This window comes from Gopherus evgoodei, chromosome 7 (genome assembly GCF_007399415.2).
Source record: "Gopherus evgoodei ecotype Sinaloan lineage chromosome 7, rGopEvg1_v1.p, whole genome shotgun sequence".
Classification (NCBI taxonomy): Eukaryota; Metazoa; Chordata; order Testudines; family Testudinidae; genus Gopherus; species Gopherus evgoodei.
In genome coordinates, this window is record NC_044328.1 from 67,501,221 (window position 1) to 67,515,654 (window position 14,434).

The 14,434-nt window shown below is 46.2% G+C and overlaps 1 protein-coding gene across 5 annotated transcripts in view; it reads right to left on the reverse strand.

Moving 5' to 3' along the window:
- The window catches only part of ADAM8 (ADAM metallopeptidase domain 8), a 108,610-nt gene that overhangs the window by 61,234 nt on the left and 32,942 nt on the right, over positions 1-14,434 (reverse strand). For all 5 annotated transcript variants that reach the window (XR_004001436.1, XM_030571312.1, XM_030571311.1 and 2 more), the window contains exons 6-7: positions 11,639-11,822; positions 7,328-7,393 (exon numbers count right to left, since the gene is read on the reverse strand). Coding sequence is in view for 4 of the 5 variants with exons in the window: in XM_030571312.1 (XP_030427172.1) it covers positions 7,328-7,393; positions 11,639-11,822 (250 nt within the window). In the remaining variant the exon portion in view is untranslated. The remainder of the gene's footprint in view (positions 1-7,327; positions 7,394-11,638; positions 11,823-14,434) is intronic.

The window sequence follows — 14,434 nt, forward strand, 5'->3', positions numbered from 1 at the left end:
AAGATGACTCAACCTGTCCAAAGAATGCAGGGCAGGGCAGGGCAGTAAACCAGCCTGAGCCACATCTGAAGAGGGAAATGGTGCAACCTGGAGAACTGGACCACCTGAGTGCAAGTGGACATGTGGCCCAACAGGCTCGGACACACGCAGACCATCATGGAAGGCTGAGGTTGCAGACTGAAGCTGTCGGTCAGCAGCAATGCCCTCGATTCTGTGGAATCTAACAGGGTCCCAATGAATTCTATTTGTTGACTGGGAGCCAAGGTTGACTTTACAGTATTTTAAATGAGTCCCACGTGGTCGAGTAAGCGTAGAGTGGTGTCACTGTGGACGAGAACCTCCTCTCTGGAGCGCCCTTCAGCATCCAGTCATTGAAGTAGGAGAAGATGTGGATTTTCTTCCTCCTGAGGTATGCCAGGACCACCACCATGCACTTAGTGAAGACTTGCGGGGCAGAAGAGAGGCCAAACCTGAGAACTGTGTACTGAAAATGACGTTCTTCTACCATGAAACCAAGAAACTTCCTGTGACTCGCTAGAATGGTCACATGAAAAAAAGCATTCTGCAGGTCCCGAGCAGCGAATCAGTCATTCTGAAACAAAGCAGGGAGAATAAAGAGAGTGACCGTGCGTAATCTCACATATCTGATAAATTTGTTGAGCCCGTGAAGGCCTGGTGTTCCCTTGAAACAGCATCCCAATGAGCAGCGTCTTGTGTGAGGGGGAGTGGGGTGGGGGTTGTGAAGAGGAACTGGATGATGTAGCCCAATCTGACAGTGTCTAGGACCCAGCTGTCGGAGGTGATCGAAACCTAGGCATCGTAGGAGTCATTGGCCGGAGTCAAAATGGGCACTTAGAAGGTGCCAAAGGAGGGCAAACAGACTGGCCAAGCTCCAAGTTCAAGTGCTTCCTCTTGTGAACCGGTCTTTCTTTCTGTCTTGCTGTCTCGAGGGGAAGGGCTGTGCGAAAGGATGATGCAGCTTATACTGCTGTTGGTGCTGGGCCCCATAGTTAGGGCCCTATCAAATTCCCAGCCATGAAAAACGTGTCATGGACTGTGAAATTTGGTCTTTTGTGTGATTTTACCCTATACTATACAGATTTCCCAGGGAAGACCAGCTTTTCTCAAATTGGAGGTCCTGACCCAAAAGGGAGCTGCGGCGGGGTGAGGAGGTGGCAAGTTTATTTTAGGTGGGTCGTGGTGTTGCCACCTTTACTTCTGCGCTGCCTTCAGAGCTAGGTGGCCAGAGAGCGGCAGCTGTTGGCCAGGTATCCAGCTTTGAAGGCAGTGCCCCACAAGCAGCAGCACAGAAGTAAGGGTGGCAATACCATACCATGACATCCTTACTTCTGCGCTGCTGCTGGCCGTGGCTCTACCTTCAAAGCTGGGCTTCCGGCCAGCAGATGCTGCTCCCTGACCGCTCAACTATAAAAGGCAGCACCGCTGCCAGCAGTGACGCAGAAGTACGGGTACCAATACCGTGACCCCCTCCCCCCCACACACCCCTCCTTTTTTGGTCAGGACCCCTACAATTACAATACCATGAAATGTCAGATTTAAATATCTGAAATAATGAAATTTATGATTTTTAAAATCCTATGACTGTGAAATTGACCAAAATGGACCGTGAATTTTGTAGAGCCCTACCCATAATGGTGTCTCTGTGTGGGCAGCGTATACAGCCCTAAGAACCTTAAGGTAGCCCTGGAATCCTTAAAGGAATTCACGGTTTCATTAGTCTTGTCTGAAAACAAGGTCCGGCCATCAAAAAAAAAAGGCCTCAATCACTTGCTGGACATCCAAAGCGATCCCACAGTTTTGAAGCCAGCAAGTCCTCCTCAAAGTAATCACAGAGGCCATCACCCTGACTGAGGTGTCTGCAACATCAAGGGTGGACTGAATGAAGTCTTGGCCACCAAGCAAACCTCGGTGACAAATGCCCAAAACTCCCAATGAGAGGCCTCAGGCAACTTGTTTGGACATAGCCGACCGATTGAGAAAGTCATATCTGGACAGCAAAATTTGCTGATTCGCGATCATTATCTGTAATGACAATGAGGTATATATCTTTCTGCCCAAAAGATCCAGCCACTTAGAGACGCTGTCCTTTGGTGTGGACTTGAACCAGCCCTGCTGGGCTCTGTCATTCATTGCCATGACCATCAGGAAGTTTGGGGCCAGATGGGAATAGAACCCTTCATATCCCAGTATAGGCATGAAATAGCACTTCTCCAAGCACTTAGCCACCAGCGATACTAAGGCAAGGGTACCCTAAATGTCTCTCGCAGGTTCGACGACTGCATCATTTATTGGGGAGTGCACCCTCCCAGAAACAGAGGGCTGGATAATTGTCCACGAGTGTGTGGATATTCTCCTGGAGAAACTCCATTTGAATAACCAGGGATGAGGCCACCTGGTATAGAAGGTCCTGGTAATTCTTAAAGCTCTCTGGGGTGGATGGGGAGGATGAACCCGGCAGCACTGTTTAGTACGAGGATGAGGACAAGGACCTTTGCTGAGCCACAGCTGGGTCCTGCTCCTGGAATAACATATCTGGACCGGGAAAGTCCAAAGGAAGGGGAGCTGTGGGAGCCTGAGCCTGCGGCTGATCTGCAGCCACCAACGCAGAGTGGGTAGGTGATCTCACCTTTGACCAGGACAATGAACGAGACCTCCAGGAGCGAAGAGTGTCCCACTGAAGCCAGAGGGCCCCTGGTATGGGTAAGGCATTGGTGGCCAGTAGGCGCCAGGCCAGGGGCCTCCATCCCAGCCTCAGGGCATATGCCAACCTTGGTAGCTGCACTGGTCCACACTGGTGGCCTTCAGACCTCCTCAGGTGAAGGGGAGGGGGAGGATGACGATCCCGACTCTGAAGTGGTGGAACCCTGGGATTCATGGGATACAGGTGGAGCAACCCTGGAGGGAACCAAAAGGTGATCTGACTCATCCATCGCTCAGAATGAGATTGGACTCGGCGCTCCCGATGAAGCCGATATCACTAGTACCAAATATGTCGGTGCTACAAGCAAGGTTATTTTCTGGAGCAAACAGTAGTACCGGAGCACCTAAGTGCCTTGATGTCAAGTGTGGTGACAGTTGCTATGGATGCATCTGTGGCATTGATTGCACCAGTGCTGAGGATGGTATCAGTACCGAGGTACCCCGTACTGACTCTGGTGCATCTGAGTGCAGTGCCAAGGGGCCCAAGGGTTCAGAGGTGTGCTCCATCTGTGGGGCTACCGAAAGCACCAGTCTTGCAAAGTCTTGGACCAGCGGCGAGGATGGGACTGACATGCAGAGTAGATCCGCTGAAGCCTGGTATGCCAATGTCACAGATATAGTGGGTACCGGTATTGATCCTATCAGCACCGCTCTCAACAGACGTCTGGCAGACAGAACTGGAGTTGACAATACAGGGTTTCTGCCCTCCCTACTTGGTGCCAAAGGAGGATCAGAAGTACCTGCACCATCCTGTGCGCTGGAGCCAGTCCTGTGCCAGTCTGAGCTCTTAGGGGAGGCAGAAGAGTCTCCCCATGACCTGCAGCACTCACAATTGGTCTTATGAGAGCTCTTCTTTTGTGCCAATGATGGAGAACAGCTTCTGCACCTCACTGGAGAGGAGCCAGCCCCAAACAAGAAGCAGCAGTATTTTCCAAGCTTGAAGGTGATTTGCAGCCCGAGAAGGGTCTTGATGCTGGTCAGGCTGCATGGCCTGTTCAAACAGGTGCTGTTCAGACAAAGGTCCCATGCCATCTGAGTCCTCTTTTTAAACGATCTACAGATCTAACAGCACTTTTTAAGGTGGGATTCGCCAAGGCAGAGCAAGCACTCGGGGGGGGCGGCACTCTTAAGGCTCGCCACCCCACATGAAGGGCAGTGCTTGAACCACTGTGAGGCATCACCGGAGAGCACTACCGTTATATTCTATAGCTTTCTTCTTTTTTTTTATTTTACTAACAAACACTAACTGACTAACTGTACAATAAACTAGGGTAAGAAAGGATAAATGCAGAGTTGTGAGACTACAACCACAGAGAGCTCCCATTCCACCCTACAGGTGGTGAGAAGGAACTGAGAGGGGTCAGGGTGGTGCCACCTCACATAGCCAGGGGACAGGCTACAGACACAAGGCACGAGAGCCACCATATTATAGGTACTGCTAGGCAAAAGTCTCCAATGCTTGGGGAGCTCACACACCTACTTGGAATACATTTGCATCTACTCGAAGAACTTGTATTGTCCATGAGAGGGCTGGGCAGTATAGGACATACATTTATGGAGGCAAATGTGGGTGTGTTGGAGTCACCCTGCAGAATAACCAAGGCTTATGAGAGCCAGAGTGTGGCAGGCAGGCTGCAATTGCACACAGACACTCAGGGTGTGGCTTGCATCCTGGAGAGCTATTTGTGGGCATCCCAGGTGGAAGCTCCTTTAGCAGGGCATTGTAGGGCACCCAACATTGCAGAGCAGGAATGACACAGCTGCTCACTGGTCTGGATAGTGTCCTGGTATGTCATAATGATTAAAGACAATTGCATTGCAATTCCAGACTAAATAAGAGGAGAAATTCTAAAACCTCATCCATGAGGGACATCAAGGATTAACCAAACGCTGTGAATGGGCCAACCAGTGTGGTGGATGGGCATCAGCAAGGACATAAAGAATAAAATATCTGCATGTGAACATTACAGAACTAACACAAAGTACCTGTAATAACAACACCTCTGCCAGACAGACCTTGGAAGAGACTAGCTGCAGATTTATGCATATTCAGAAGACAGCATTACCTAGTCGTCATGGCCTATTTTTCCAGGTATATAGAAATAACACAATTGGAAGACATAACATGTTGCAGTGTTATAGAGAAACTGAAGTCCACTTTTGCTCATTTTGGTATTCCATAACAACTAATGGTGGACAATAGACCACAATTGACCACAGCAGAATTTAAGTAATTCCAAAAGAAATAAGATTTTGATCCCATTACTAGCAGCTGCATTACCCATAAGTGAAGGGCAAGGCTGAGAAAGTTGTATGGACAGCCAAGAAAATCATACAGCAGGAAGATCCATTTCTTATTCTTCTAAGTTACAGATCAACATCGATAACATATAGTCCAGCACAACTCCTGATGGGAAGATAACAGAGAACTACTGGCCCAACTTTGGAAAAGAATCTGTCCAGGCGAAGAGAGCAGCCAAATCAGATAAAAAGGCAAAAAAAGCTTACACACACTTCTATAACAGATACACTCAGCTAGGAAACTGCCACAGGTCTAGACACTGGTGACCATGCTTATGTCAAGCTGGATGCAGAAAAAGGATGGACAGCTCCAGCTGTTATAAAGGAAAAAACTCATTGCCCAGATCATATGGGATCGAGACCGACAGCGGAGAGTTCATCAGAAAACACAGACATCTCCAATTTGTTCCCCAGACATAACAAATCAAGACAGCAAACTCTATAGATAGCAGATCCAGAACAATACAACGATAACTCAAAGATTCCAAACAGACCAGAGACAGTCATTGCAACTAATGGACAGCCAGATGACCATGTTATTACACATTCAGGTTGTGTAATTAGAAAAACAGTACAATTCAAAGACACTTAGCAGACTGATCCATACTGAACTTCAAAGACAGTGTGATAGTGTAAATATTGTAAATAAAAGGAATGTAAAAGTTATAGGGGGAGACGTAATGGAATGGTAAACTGTATTATACTGTTCAGCCACAAGTGGTGGCATGTATAACAACAACCATTTCCTGGCAGTACATTAAAGGTTCTTGTACTGAACAGCTCTGGTGTCTCTCTCTGGGAGGGAAGCTCTATAGCAAGTCCATATCTGGTACAGAAACCAGACCTGCTAATTAGAATCTTGTAACCTACCACATAGAAGTAGAACGAGGAGTCCTTGTGGCACCTTAGAGACCAACAAATTTATTTGAGCATAAGCTTTTGTGGGCAACAGCCCACTTCATCAGATGCATGCAGTGGAAAATACAGTAGAAAGATATATATACACAAAGGACATGAAAAAATGGGTACTGCCATACTAATCAGTTAAGGTGAGCTATTCTGGGATGCATTAACAGGTGTGTTGTAAACAAGACACGAGAAGTCATTCTTCCGCTTTACTCTGCGCTGGTTAGGCCTCAACTGGAGTATTGTGTCTAGTTCTTGGCACCGCATTTCAAGAAGGATGTGGAGAAATTGGAGAGGGTCCAGAGAAGAGCAACAAGAATGATTAAAAGTCTTGAGAACATGACCTATGAAGGAAGGCTGAAGGAATTGGGTTTGTTTAGTTTGGAAAAGAGAAGACTGAGAGGGGACATGATAGCAGTTTTCAGGTATCTAAAAGGGTGTCATCAGGAGGAGGGAGAAAACTTGTTCACCTTAGCCTCCAATGATAGAACAAGAAGCAATGGGCTTAAACTGCAGCAAGGGAGATTTAGGTTGGACATTAGGAAAAAGTTCCTAACTGTCAGGGTAGTTAAACACTGGAATAGATTGCCTAGGGAAGTTGTGGAATCTCCATCTCTGGAGATATTTAAGAGTAGGTTAGATAAATGTCTTTTAGGGATGGTCTAGACAGTATTTGGTCCTGCCATGAGGGCAGGGGACTGGACTCGATGACCTCTCGAGGTCCCTTCCAGTCCTAGAGTCTATGAGTCTATTATCAGCAGGAGAAAAAAAAACTTTTGTAGTGATAATCAGGATGGCCCGTTTCCAACAGTTGACAAGAAGGTGAGAGTAACAGTAGGGGAAAAAATTAGCATGAGGAAATAGATTTTACTTTGTGGTAATGAACTATCCACTCCCAGTGTTTATTCAAACCTAATTTAATGGTGTCAAATTTGCAAACAAATCCAATTCTGCAGTTTCTCGTTGGAGTCTGTTTTTGAAGTTTTTTTTGTTGGAGTATTGTGACTTTGAGGTCTGTATTCAAGTGAGCAGGGAGGTTGAAGTGTTCTACGACTGGTTTTTGAATGTTATAATTCTTGACATCTGATTTGTGTCCATTTATTCTCTTGCACAGAGACTGGTTTGGCCAATGTACATAGCAGAGGAGCATTGCTGGCACACGATGGCATATATCATATTGGTAGATGTGCAGGTGAATGAGCCTCTGATAGTGTGGCAGATGTGATGCTCAAATAAATCTGTTAGTCTCCAAGGGGCCTCAAGTAGTCCTTGTTCTTTTTGGTGATACAGACTAACACGGCTACCACTCTGAAACCGTATACAAGTAGTACATGACAGCTGCTGCATTTCATCCACAGCAGTGGAGAATGAAATACTGGTCTCAGCCTGTTCCTCTTACCTCCGCATTGTCCACGACCAAGACCAGCTCCACATATCGGGTCCCTTTCTGAAATGGAGCCGATTTCTGAAAGTCAAAAGCAAATGCCATGCAGGATTTGAATTCCATCTCTGATAGTTCTGAGCACAAGCAGCGCACGAGCTATGTTCTCACAGGGACACCTTCCTTCATATGTGTAGTATTCTGCGTGACTTATTTTAGGTGCTAAACTTGTTGGTGCTGGTGTGCTTTACAACTTCTGTCTCCCACTCTAAACTGCAGAAAAAGTGTCCCAAATTCCCAAGCAGCCACAAACCCTATCATCAATATGATTTAGCTCAAGGGGTACATATCACTCATGAGCAGTCCCAAATTTCTTGTTTCTTTCACTAGTGGTTCAGTATACAGTAACTTCGTCTATTAGAATGAATTTTCTCGAAGTCCCTGGGCTAAAAATTCTGGGTCTTGTACTGCAAACACTTCCTTATAAACTCTTTCTGTACAATTCCCAGGGGATGCTAAAACAATGAGCTAAATTATGGGGAATGACACTTGCACAGAGCCTAAAACAGTAGCTCAGAGAGGGTTCAGCTCCATGGAGTGTAACTCTGAAACCTAGAGACTACAGTTGAAATGTAAATTTCAATGCAAAGATAATTATTCGTGTCACTGCTGATCATTTCATCAGAAATACTTGGCCAATGTCCTTACCCTACCAACCCAAACTGCCTCCAGGAGCCCAAAACCTCATCTGATCCCACCTACAGCCTCCTCTGTGGTACAGGTGGGAGCTGCCAATAAAAAATACATGGCATTTTGAAGTGGAATGTCTTCTTACAGACTATCTGCATCGCGATAGCACCTAGCCCCTCAGTCTGGGTCAGGGCACCAGCAATAGATGCTGCACACATTGTAATAAAAGAGCAATCCCTGCACCAATTGCTCACAATCCAGGAAGAGAAAAATCAACAAACCAAGGAGTGGGGAAGAACAGGTTAGGAGGGAAACCACCCCAGCACACCCACTGCTCCTGGGTGCTTTGTGCATGTCATAGCAGAAGGCAACAGCAGGGATCTGAGGTAGGATAATGTAGTAACTCTGGGGACTTTGACAAGGGCAACTCCTGTCACTGTGTGTGTGGGAAGCATGACAGAGAGCACGGCAGTATCTGCAGGGAAACAGGACTAATGGACATGGCAGGTTGGCATCTCTGGCAGAGCAGAGGCGGCACTGACAGCTCAGTAATGCAGGAAAGGAAATCTGTAGGGTGAACATAAGAATGGCCATAATGGGTCAAGACCAACGGTCCATCTAACCCAGTATCCTATCTTCCAACAGAGGCCAGTGCCAGATGCTTCCAAGAGAATAAATAAATCAGGGCAATCACCAAGTGATCCATTCCCTGTCGTCCAGTCCCAGCAACTGGCAGTCAGAGGCTTAGGGTACCCAGAGCATGGGGTTGCATCCCTGACCATCTTGGCTAATAGTCACCGATGGGCCTATAATCTATGAATTTACCTAAATCTTTTTTGAACCCAGTTATACTTTTGGCCTTCAAAACATCACCTGGCAATGAGTTCCACAAGTTGACTGTTGTGTGAAGTTCATTTTAAGCCTGTTGCCTATTAATAATTTCATTGGGTGACTCCGTTTTTTGTTTATGTGAAGGGGTAAATAACATTTCCTTATTTACTTTCTCCAAACCAGTCATGGTTTTATAGACCTCTATCATATCCCCCCTTAGTCATCTCTTTTCCAAGTTGAAAAACCCCGTCTTTTTAATCTCTCCTCATGTGGACACTGTTCCATACCCCCAATCATTTTTGTTGTCCTTCTCTGTACCTTTTCCATTTCTAATTTTTGTTTGTTTGTTTTGGGTTTTTTTGAGGTGGAGCGAGCAGAACTGTATGCAGTATTCAAGGTGTGGGCGTATTATGGATTAATATAGTGGCATTATGACCGTTACTGTTTTATTATCTACCTCTTTCCTAATGGTTCCTAATATTGTTAGCTTTTTTGACTGACACTCCACATTAAGTTGATGTTTTCAGCTAGTAACTGCTAATTTAAACCCCATCATTCTGTATGTATAGTTAGGGTTACTTTGTGTTCATCAACAATGAATTTCATCTGCCATTTTGTTGCTCAGTCATCCAGTTTTGTAAGATCCCTTTGGAACTCTTCGCAGTCCGGATTTTACTATCTTGAGTATTTTGTATCACCTGCAAACTGTTTACTCCTTTTTCTAGATCATTTATGAATATGTTGAATAGCATCGGTACCAGTACAGATCCCCGGGGGACTCCGCTATTTACCCCTCTCCATTCTGTAAAGTGACCATTTATTCCTACCCTTTATTATCTGTCTTTTAACCAGTTACTGGTCCATAAGAGGACCTTCCCTCTTATTCCATGATTCCTTAATTTACTTAAGAGCCTTTGTTGAGGGACCTTCTCAAAGGCTTTCAAAAAGTCCAACTACATTATATTCACTGAAAAAGCAGCAGAATGTCCTGTGGCACCTTACAGACTAACAGATCCACTGGGTCCCCCTTGTGCACATGTTTGTTGACCCCCTCAAAGAATTCTAGAAGATTGGTGAGGCATGATTTCCCTTTACAAAAGCCAAGTTGACTATTCCTCCACAAATCATGTTCATCTATGTGTTTGATAATTCTTCTTTACTATAGTTTCAACCAATTTGCCAGGTACTGAAGTTAGGCTTATTGACCTGTAATTATCAGGATCACTTCTGAAGTCTTTTTTTAAAAATTGGCGTTACATTAGCTATCATCCTGTCATCTGGTACAGAATTTGATTTAAGTGATAGGTTACATACCACAGTTAGTAGTTCTACAATTTCATATTTGAGTTCCTTCAGAACTCGTGGGTGGATTCCATCTGGTCCTGGTGACTTACTACTGTTTATCAATTTATTCCAATATTTCCTCTATTCATCTCAGTCTGGGACAGTTTCTAAGATTTGACACCCAAGAAGAATGGCTCAGGTGCAGGAATGTCCCTCACATCCTCCACTGTGAAGACTTATGCAAAGAATTCATTTAGCTTCTCTGCAATGGCCTTGTCTTCTTTGAGTGCTCCTTCAGCACCTTGATCATCCAGGGGCCCCACTGATTGTTTGGCAGGCTTCCTGCTTCTAATAGACTTAATTTTTTTGCTATTAGTTTTTGAGTCTTTTGCTAGTTGCTCTTCAAATTCTTTTCTGGCCTGCCTAATTATACTTTTACACTTGACTTGCCATATTTTATGCTCCTTTCTATTTTCCTCAGTAGGATCTGACTTTTAATTTTTAAAGGATGATATTTGCCTCCAACCATCTCTTTTACTCCGTTGCTTAACCATGCTGGCATTTTTTTGGTCCTCTTACTATTTTTTTTTTTTTGGGGTACACATTCATTTGTGCCTTTATTTTGGTGTTTTTGAAAAGTTTCCATTCAACTTGCAGGCATTTCACTCTTGTGACTGTTCCTTTTGATTTCCATTTAACTATCTTCTTCATTTTTGTGTAGTCCTCCTTTCTGAAGTTTAAATGCAACTGTGGTAGGTTTCTTTGGTACTCTTCCCCCCCGCCCACGGATGTTTTATGTAATTACATTATGGTTGCTATTACTGAGTTCAGCTATAGCCACCCCTTGGACCAGATCCTGTGCTCTATTTAGGACTAAATCAAGAATTGCCTCTCCCCTTGTGGGTTCCAGAACTAGCTGCTTTAAGCAGCTAACATTAATGGGTCAGGCTAAGCCTCGGAGGATCTCAAAGGTAAAGACATGCAGTCTGTGTTTGATGTGGTGGGAAAGGGGAGGTGGCAATGAAATGAGGATGGTCTTAGCAGCCAGGCCTGCATTTGTCCAGGTCACAGAGGATGGGAATGGAGGAAAAAAGACAGACTATGTGAGTTACCCAAGTCACAGAGGAAACTGAACCTGGGTCTCCTGAACCCAATTCTGGGGCCCTGATATCCCAGTGACAACTACAGCAATTGCACATAGCCAGACATGCTACTTAGCAGGCAGTGAAGTATCTGAAGTGGGAGAAATGGCTGAGTCTTTTTGAAAGCTCCTCAGCCTGTGGCTATGTCCTTTCAATATGCCCTGGAAATGAGGAAGAGAAGCTTGTACTGTGCAACCAACCAGCTCCTTGCAGGCCCCCAGCAAGTGCATGCAGAACCTTTGCAATGAGGCACTGTGCTAGGAACCCGATCAAAGGCCCAGCAAAGTCAATGGAAAGACTCACACTGACCTCAGTGGGCTTTGGATCAGGCCCTACATTCCTAAATTAAACTACAACACAGAGGAACAGGGCGATTTCCTACCCAGTGATGGGGCTTCATTGCGGCAGCAACTTTTGGTTCATGGTCGTATTCCAAAGTGACATTGGCATCTCCGCAGGTCCCACGCTTCATTCTCAGGTGATCCGCTCGGTACACCGCATGCTCCCCCTTATCACCTCCCAATGGCTCAATTAAATAGACTGTCTGATCAGCCCAGAAAAATCCACTGCAAAGAGATGGAGGCAACATGAATTGGTGTCCAGTATCCGATCAGAGAAAGGGTTTCACATACATTTGCAGAGGAAACACAAGGTGGGGGAGGTAATATCTTTTATTTGACTAACTTCTGTTGGTGAGAGAGACAAGCTTTCGAGCTTACAGAGCTCTTCTTCAGGTCTGGGAAACTAACTCAAAGTGTCACTGCTAAATACAAGGTTTAAACAGATTGTTTAGCATAAGCAGTGACATAGACTGACCCACTATGATTGGGCGGCTGGATGCTATCTGGCTGCAGCGTAGGATGGGAGCGTCATATTACACGGAGAACGCAGTCACTTTTTCACCTGGCTAGGGCCCCTCTTTCAGCCAGGGAACAGCACACTCCTCACATGTACCTGGAGGCAGAGGTGAAAGTAAGCCGGTACGGTCTGGTACGGCGTACAAGCAAGAGCTGATACGCTGTGCCAGACTGAACTGGCTTCTCTGGTGGCGATTTAAAGGGCCCAGGGCTGCAACCACTGCAGGGAGCCCTGGGCCCTTTAAATCATCGCCGGAGCTCTGGCAGCCGGGCTCAGGTGGGGCTTTAAAAGGTCCCGGAGCTCCAGCCCCTGCAGGGAGCCCCGGGCCCTTTAAAGCGCTGCCTGAGCCCTGTTGCTGGAGCTCCGGCGGTGATTTAAAGGGCCTGGTGCTCTCTGCAGTGGCAGTAGAACCAGGCCTTTTAAATCCCTGCCTGAGCCCGGCTGCTGGAGCCCCAGGAGCCAGGCTCTGTCAGGGATTTAAAGGGCCTGGGGCTCCCCACAGCGACTGGAGCCCCAGCCCCTTTAAATTGCCTCCGGATCCCTGCTGCCACTACCCCAGCCCGAGCCCGAGCCCGAGCCCAGTCGCCCCGGGGTAACAGTGGCAGGGCTCCCACAGTGATTTTAAGAGCCTGGAGCTCTACCGCGGCCGGAGCCCCAGGCCCTTTAATTTTTCCCTGAGCCCCGGGAGTCCCAGCCACCTCTGCAGCTGGTAGCTTCAGGGTGATTTAAAGGTCCTGGGGCTCCAAGCCACAGCTGGAGCCCCTGGGCCTTTAAATCTTCCAGTTGAAGCCACACCTCTTCCAGTTGAGGCCACACCCCACTCAGGACTCTGGCGTACTGGTAAATCCTTTAAGTTACTTTCAGCCCTGCCTGGAGGTTAACAGTTCATGTGTATATGTGTAATCAGGACTTCAGCAGGCCACATACAGGCCATGGCAGCCTGGCCCTTGGCAAGGTCATGGAGAGGCTATGGCAGCCTGGCCCTTGAAAGATCAATCTGGGATCTTTTCAAAAGGAAAATCTAAACAGAATTCCCTGCGCTGAATTCAGGGCCAGCCTGGGCTCTGAATGACTTTTTCCCCATGTCAAACGCCATTTAGGGAAAAATAAGCAAACCTGGCCCTGACAAATTCAGCCAGGATCTGTCCCTGTAACGTGGGGAAGAGGTGAGGCAAGGCAGGGCAGTCCCTAATAAACACCCAGGTCCTGTAACTTTAGCACAGGTGACCGGTAGGGAAGGATAGGATAGTTCCTACTTTGAACCTCAGTGCCAATGGTTCTTTGTCCCTTAAATTCCTTTACAGAGTTACCAAGTATAGAGGCCAATGATAAAACCATAGGGCCTGACCCCACAATCGTACCTTCCTGCTGCTCCCAGACACACTCCCTGCCACCAATGAGAGGGTGACTGCACAATGGGGCTGTCTTCGAAGAGGCTCTGGGGGCATACTTTGGAGGTGAAGTCAGTGACTTGGGAAAACAGGAAGATGAGCTGCTCTCCAGAGCCTGTCAGCCCTGTGCTGCCAAGCTACATCCTAGAGAGCAGGGAACTTGTGGCAATCATGTGTGGCACTTGATTGTTTTGCATACTGAAACTGAAAGGAGGTCTGTTTTCACTGCAGGTGGAGGGGTTTTTTTGTAATTTAAACAGGATTTATTGATTTTGTTATTTTAAATTGTAATACATTTTTCCTTCTAAAACTAAACCTGTTTAAAATGAAATTTAAATGTAATACAAAATATGTTAAGGCTAAACTTAGCAGAATCTCTAAAACATTGAAATGAAAAATAAATATACTGAATCCCTGAGCCTCTATCAAAACTGAGTTAAAGGCTGCTTTTCTGTAAAAAGAAAGAATCGGGGAAAACACATCTACCTTTCAAGGCCAAGCATTATAAATAAGGCACAATAGGTCATGTACTGTATTAAGGGATGCATCGTGGATAGTTCTCTGAAAACATTCACTCACTACGTAGCAGTGGTCAAAAAAGCGAACAATGTTATGAACTATTAGGAAAAGGACAGATAATAAGACAGAAAATATCAGAATGCCTCTATATAAATCCCTGGTATGCCCATACTTGGAATATTGCGTGCAGTTCTGGTCACCCCATCTCAAAAACAAACATATTAGAAATGGACAGGCTACAGAGAAGGTGCTCACCACATTCACGCAAGCAACCAGAGGGACGGGCTCAGAAGCTCCTCAGCCAGGGCTCGAGCCACTTGTGGCCCCTCAGTGCTAAGGTTCCCTCCTACTACTGCCAGGCTACAGAGTATGAGAGTGTCTCTTCCACTTTCTCCTGGCCTCCAAACAAA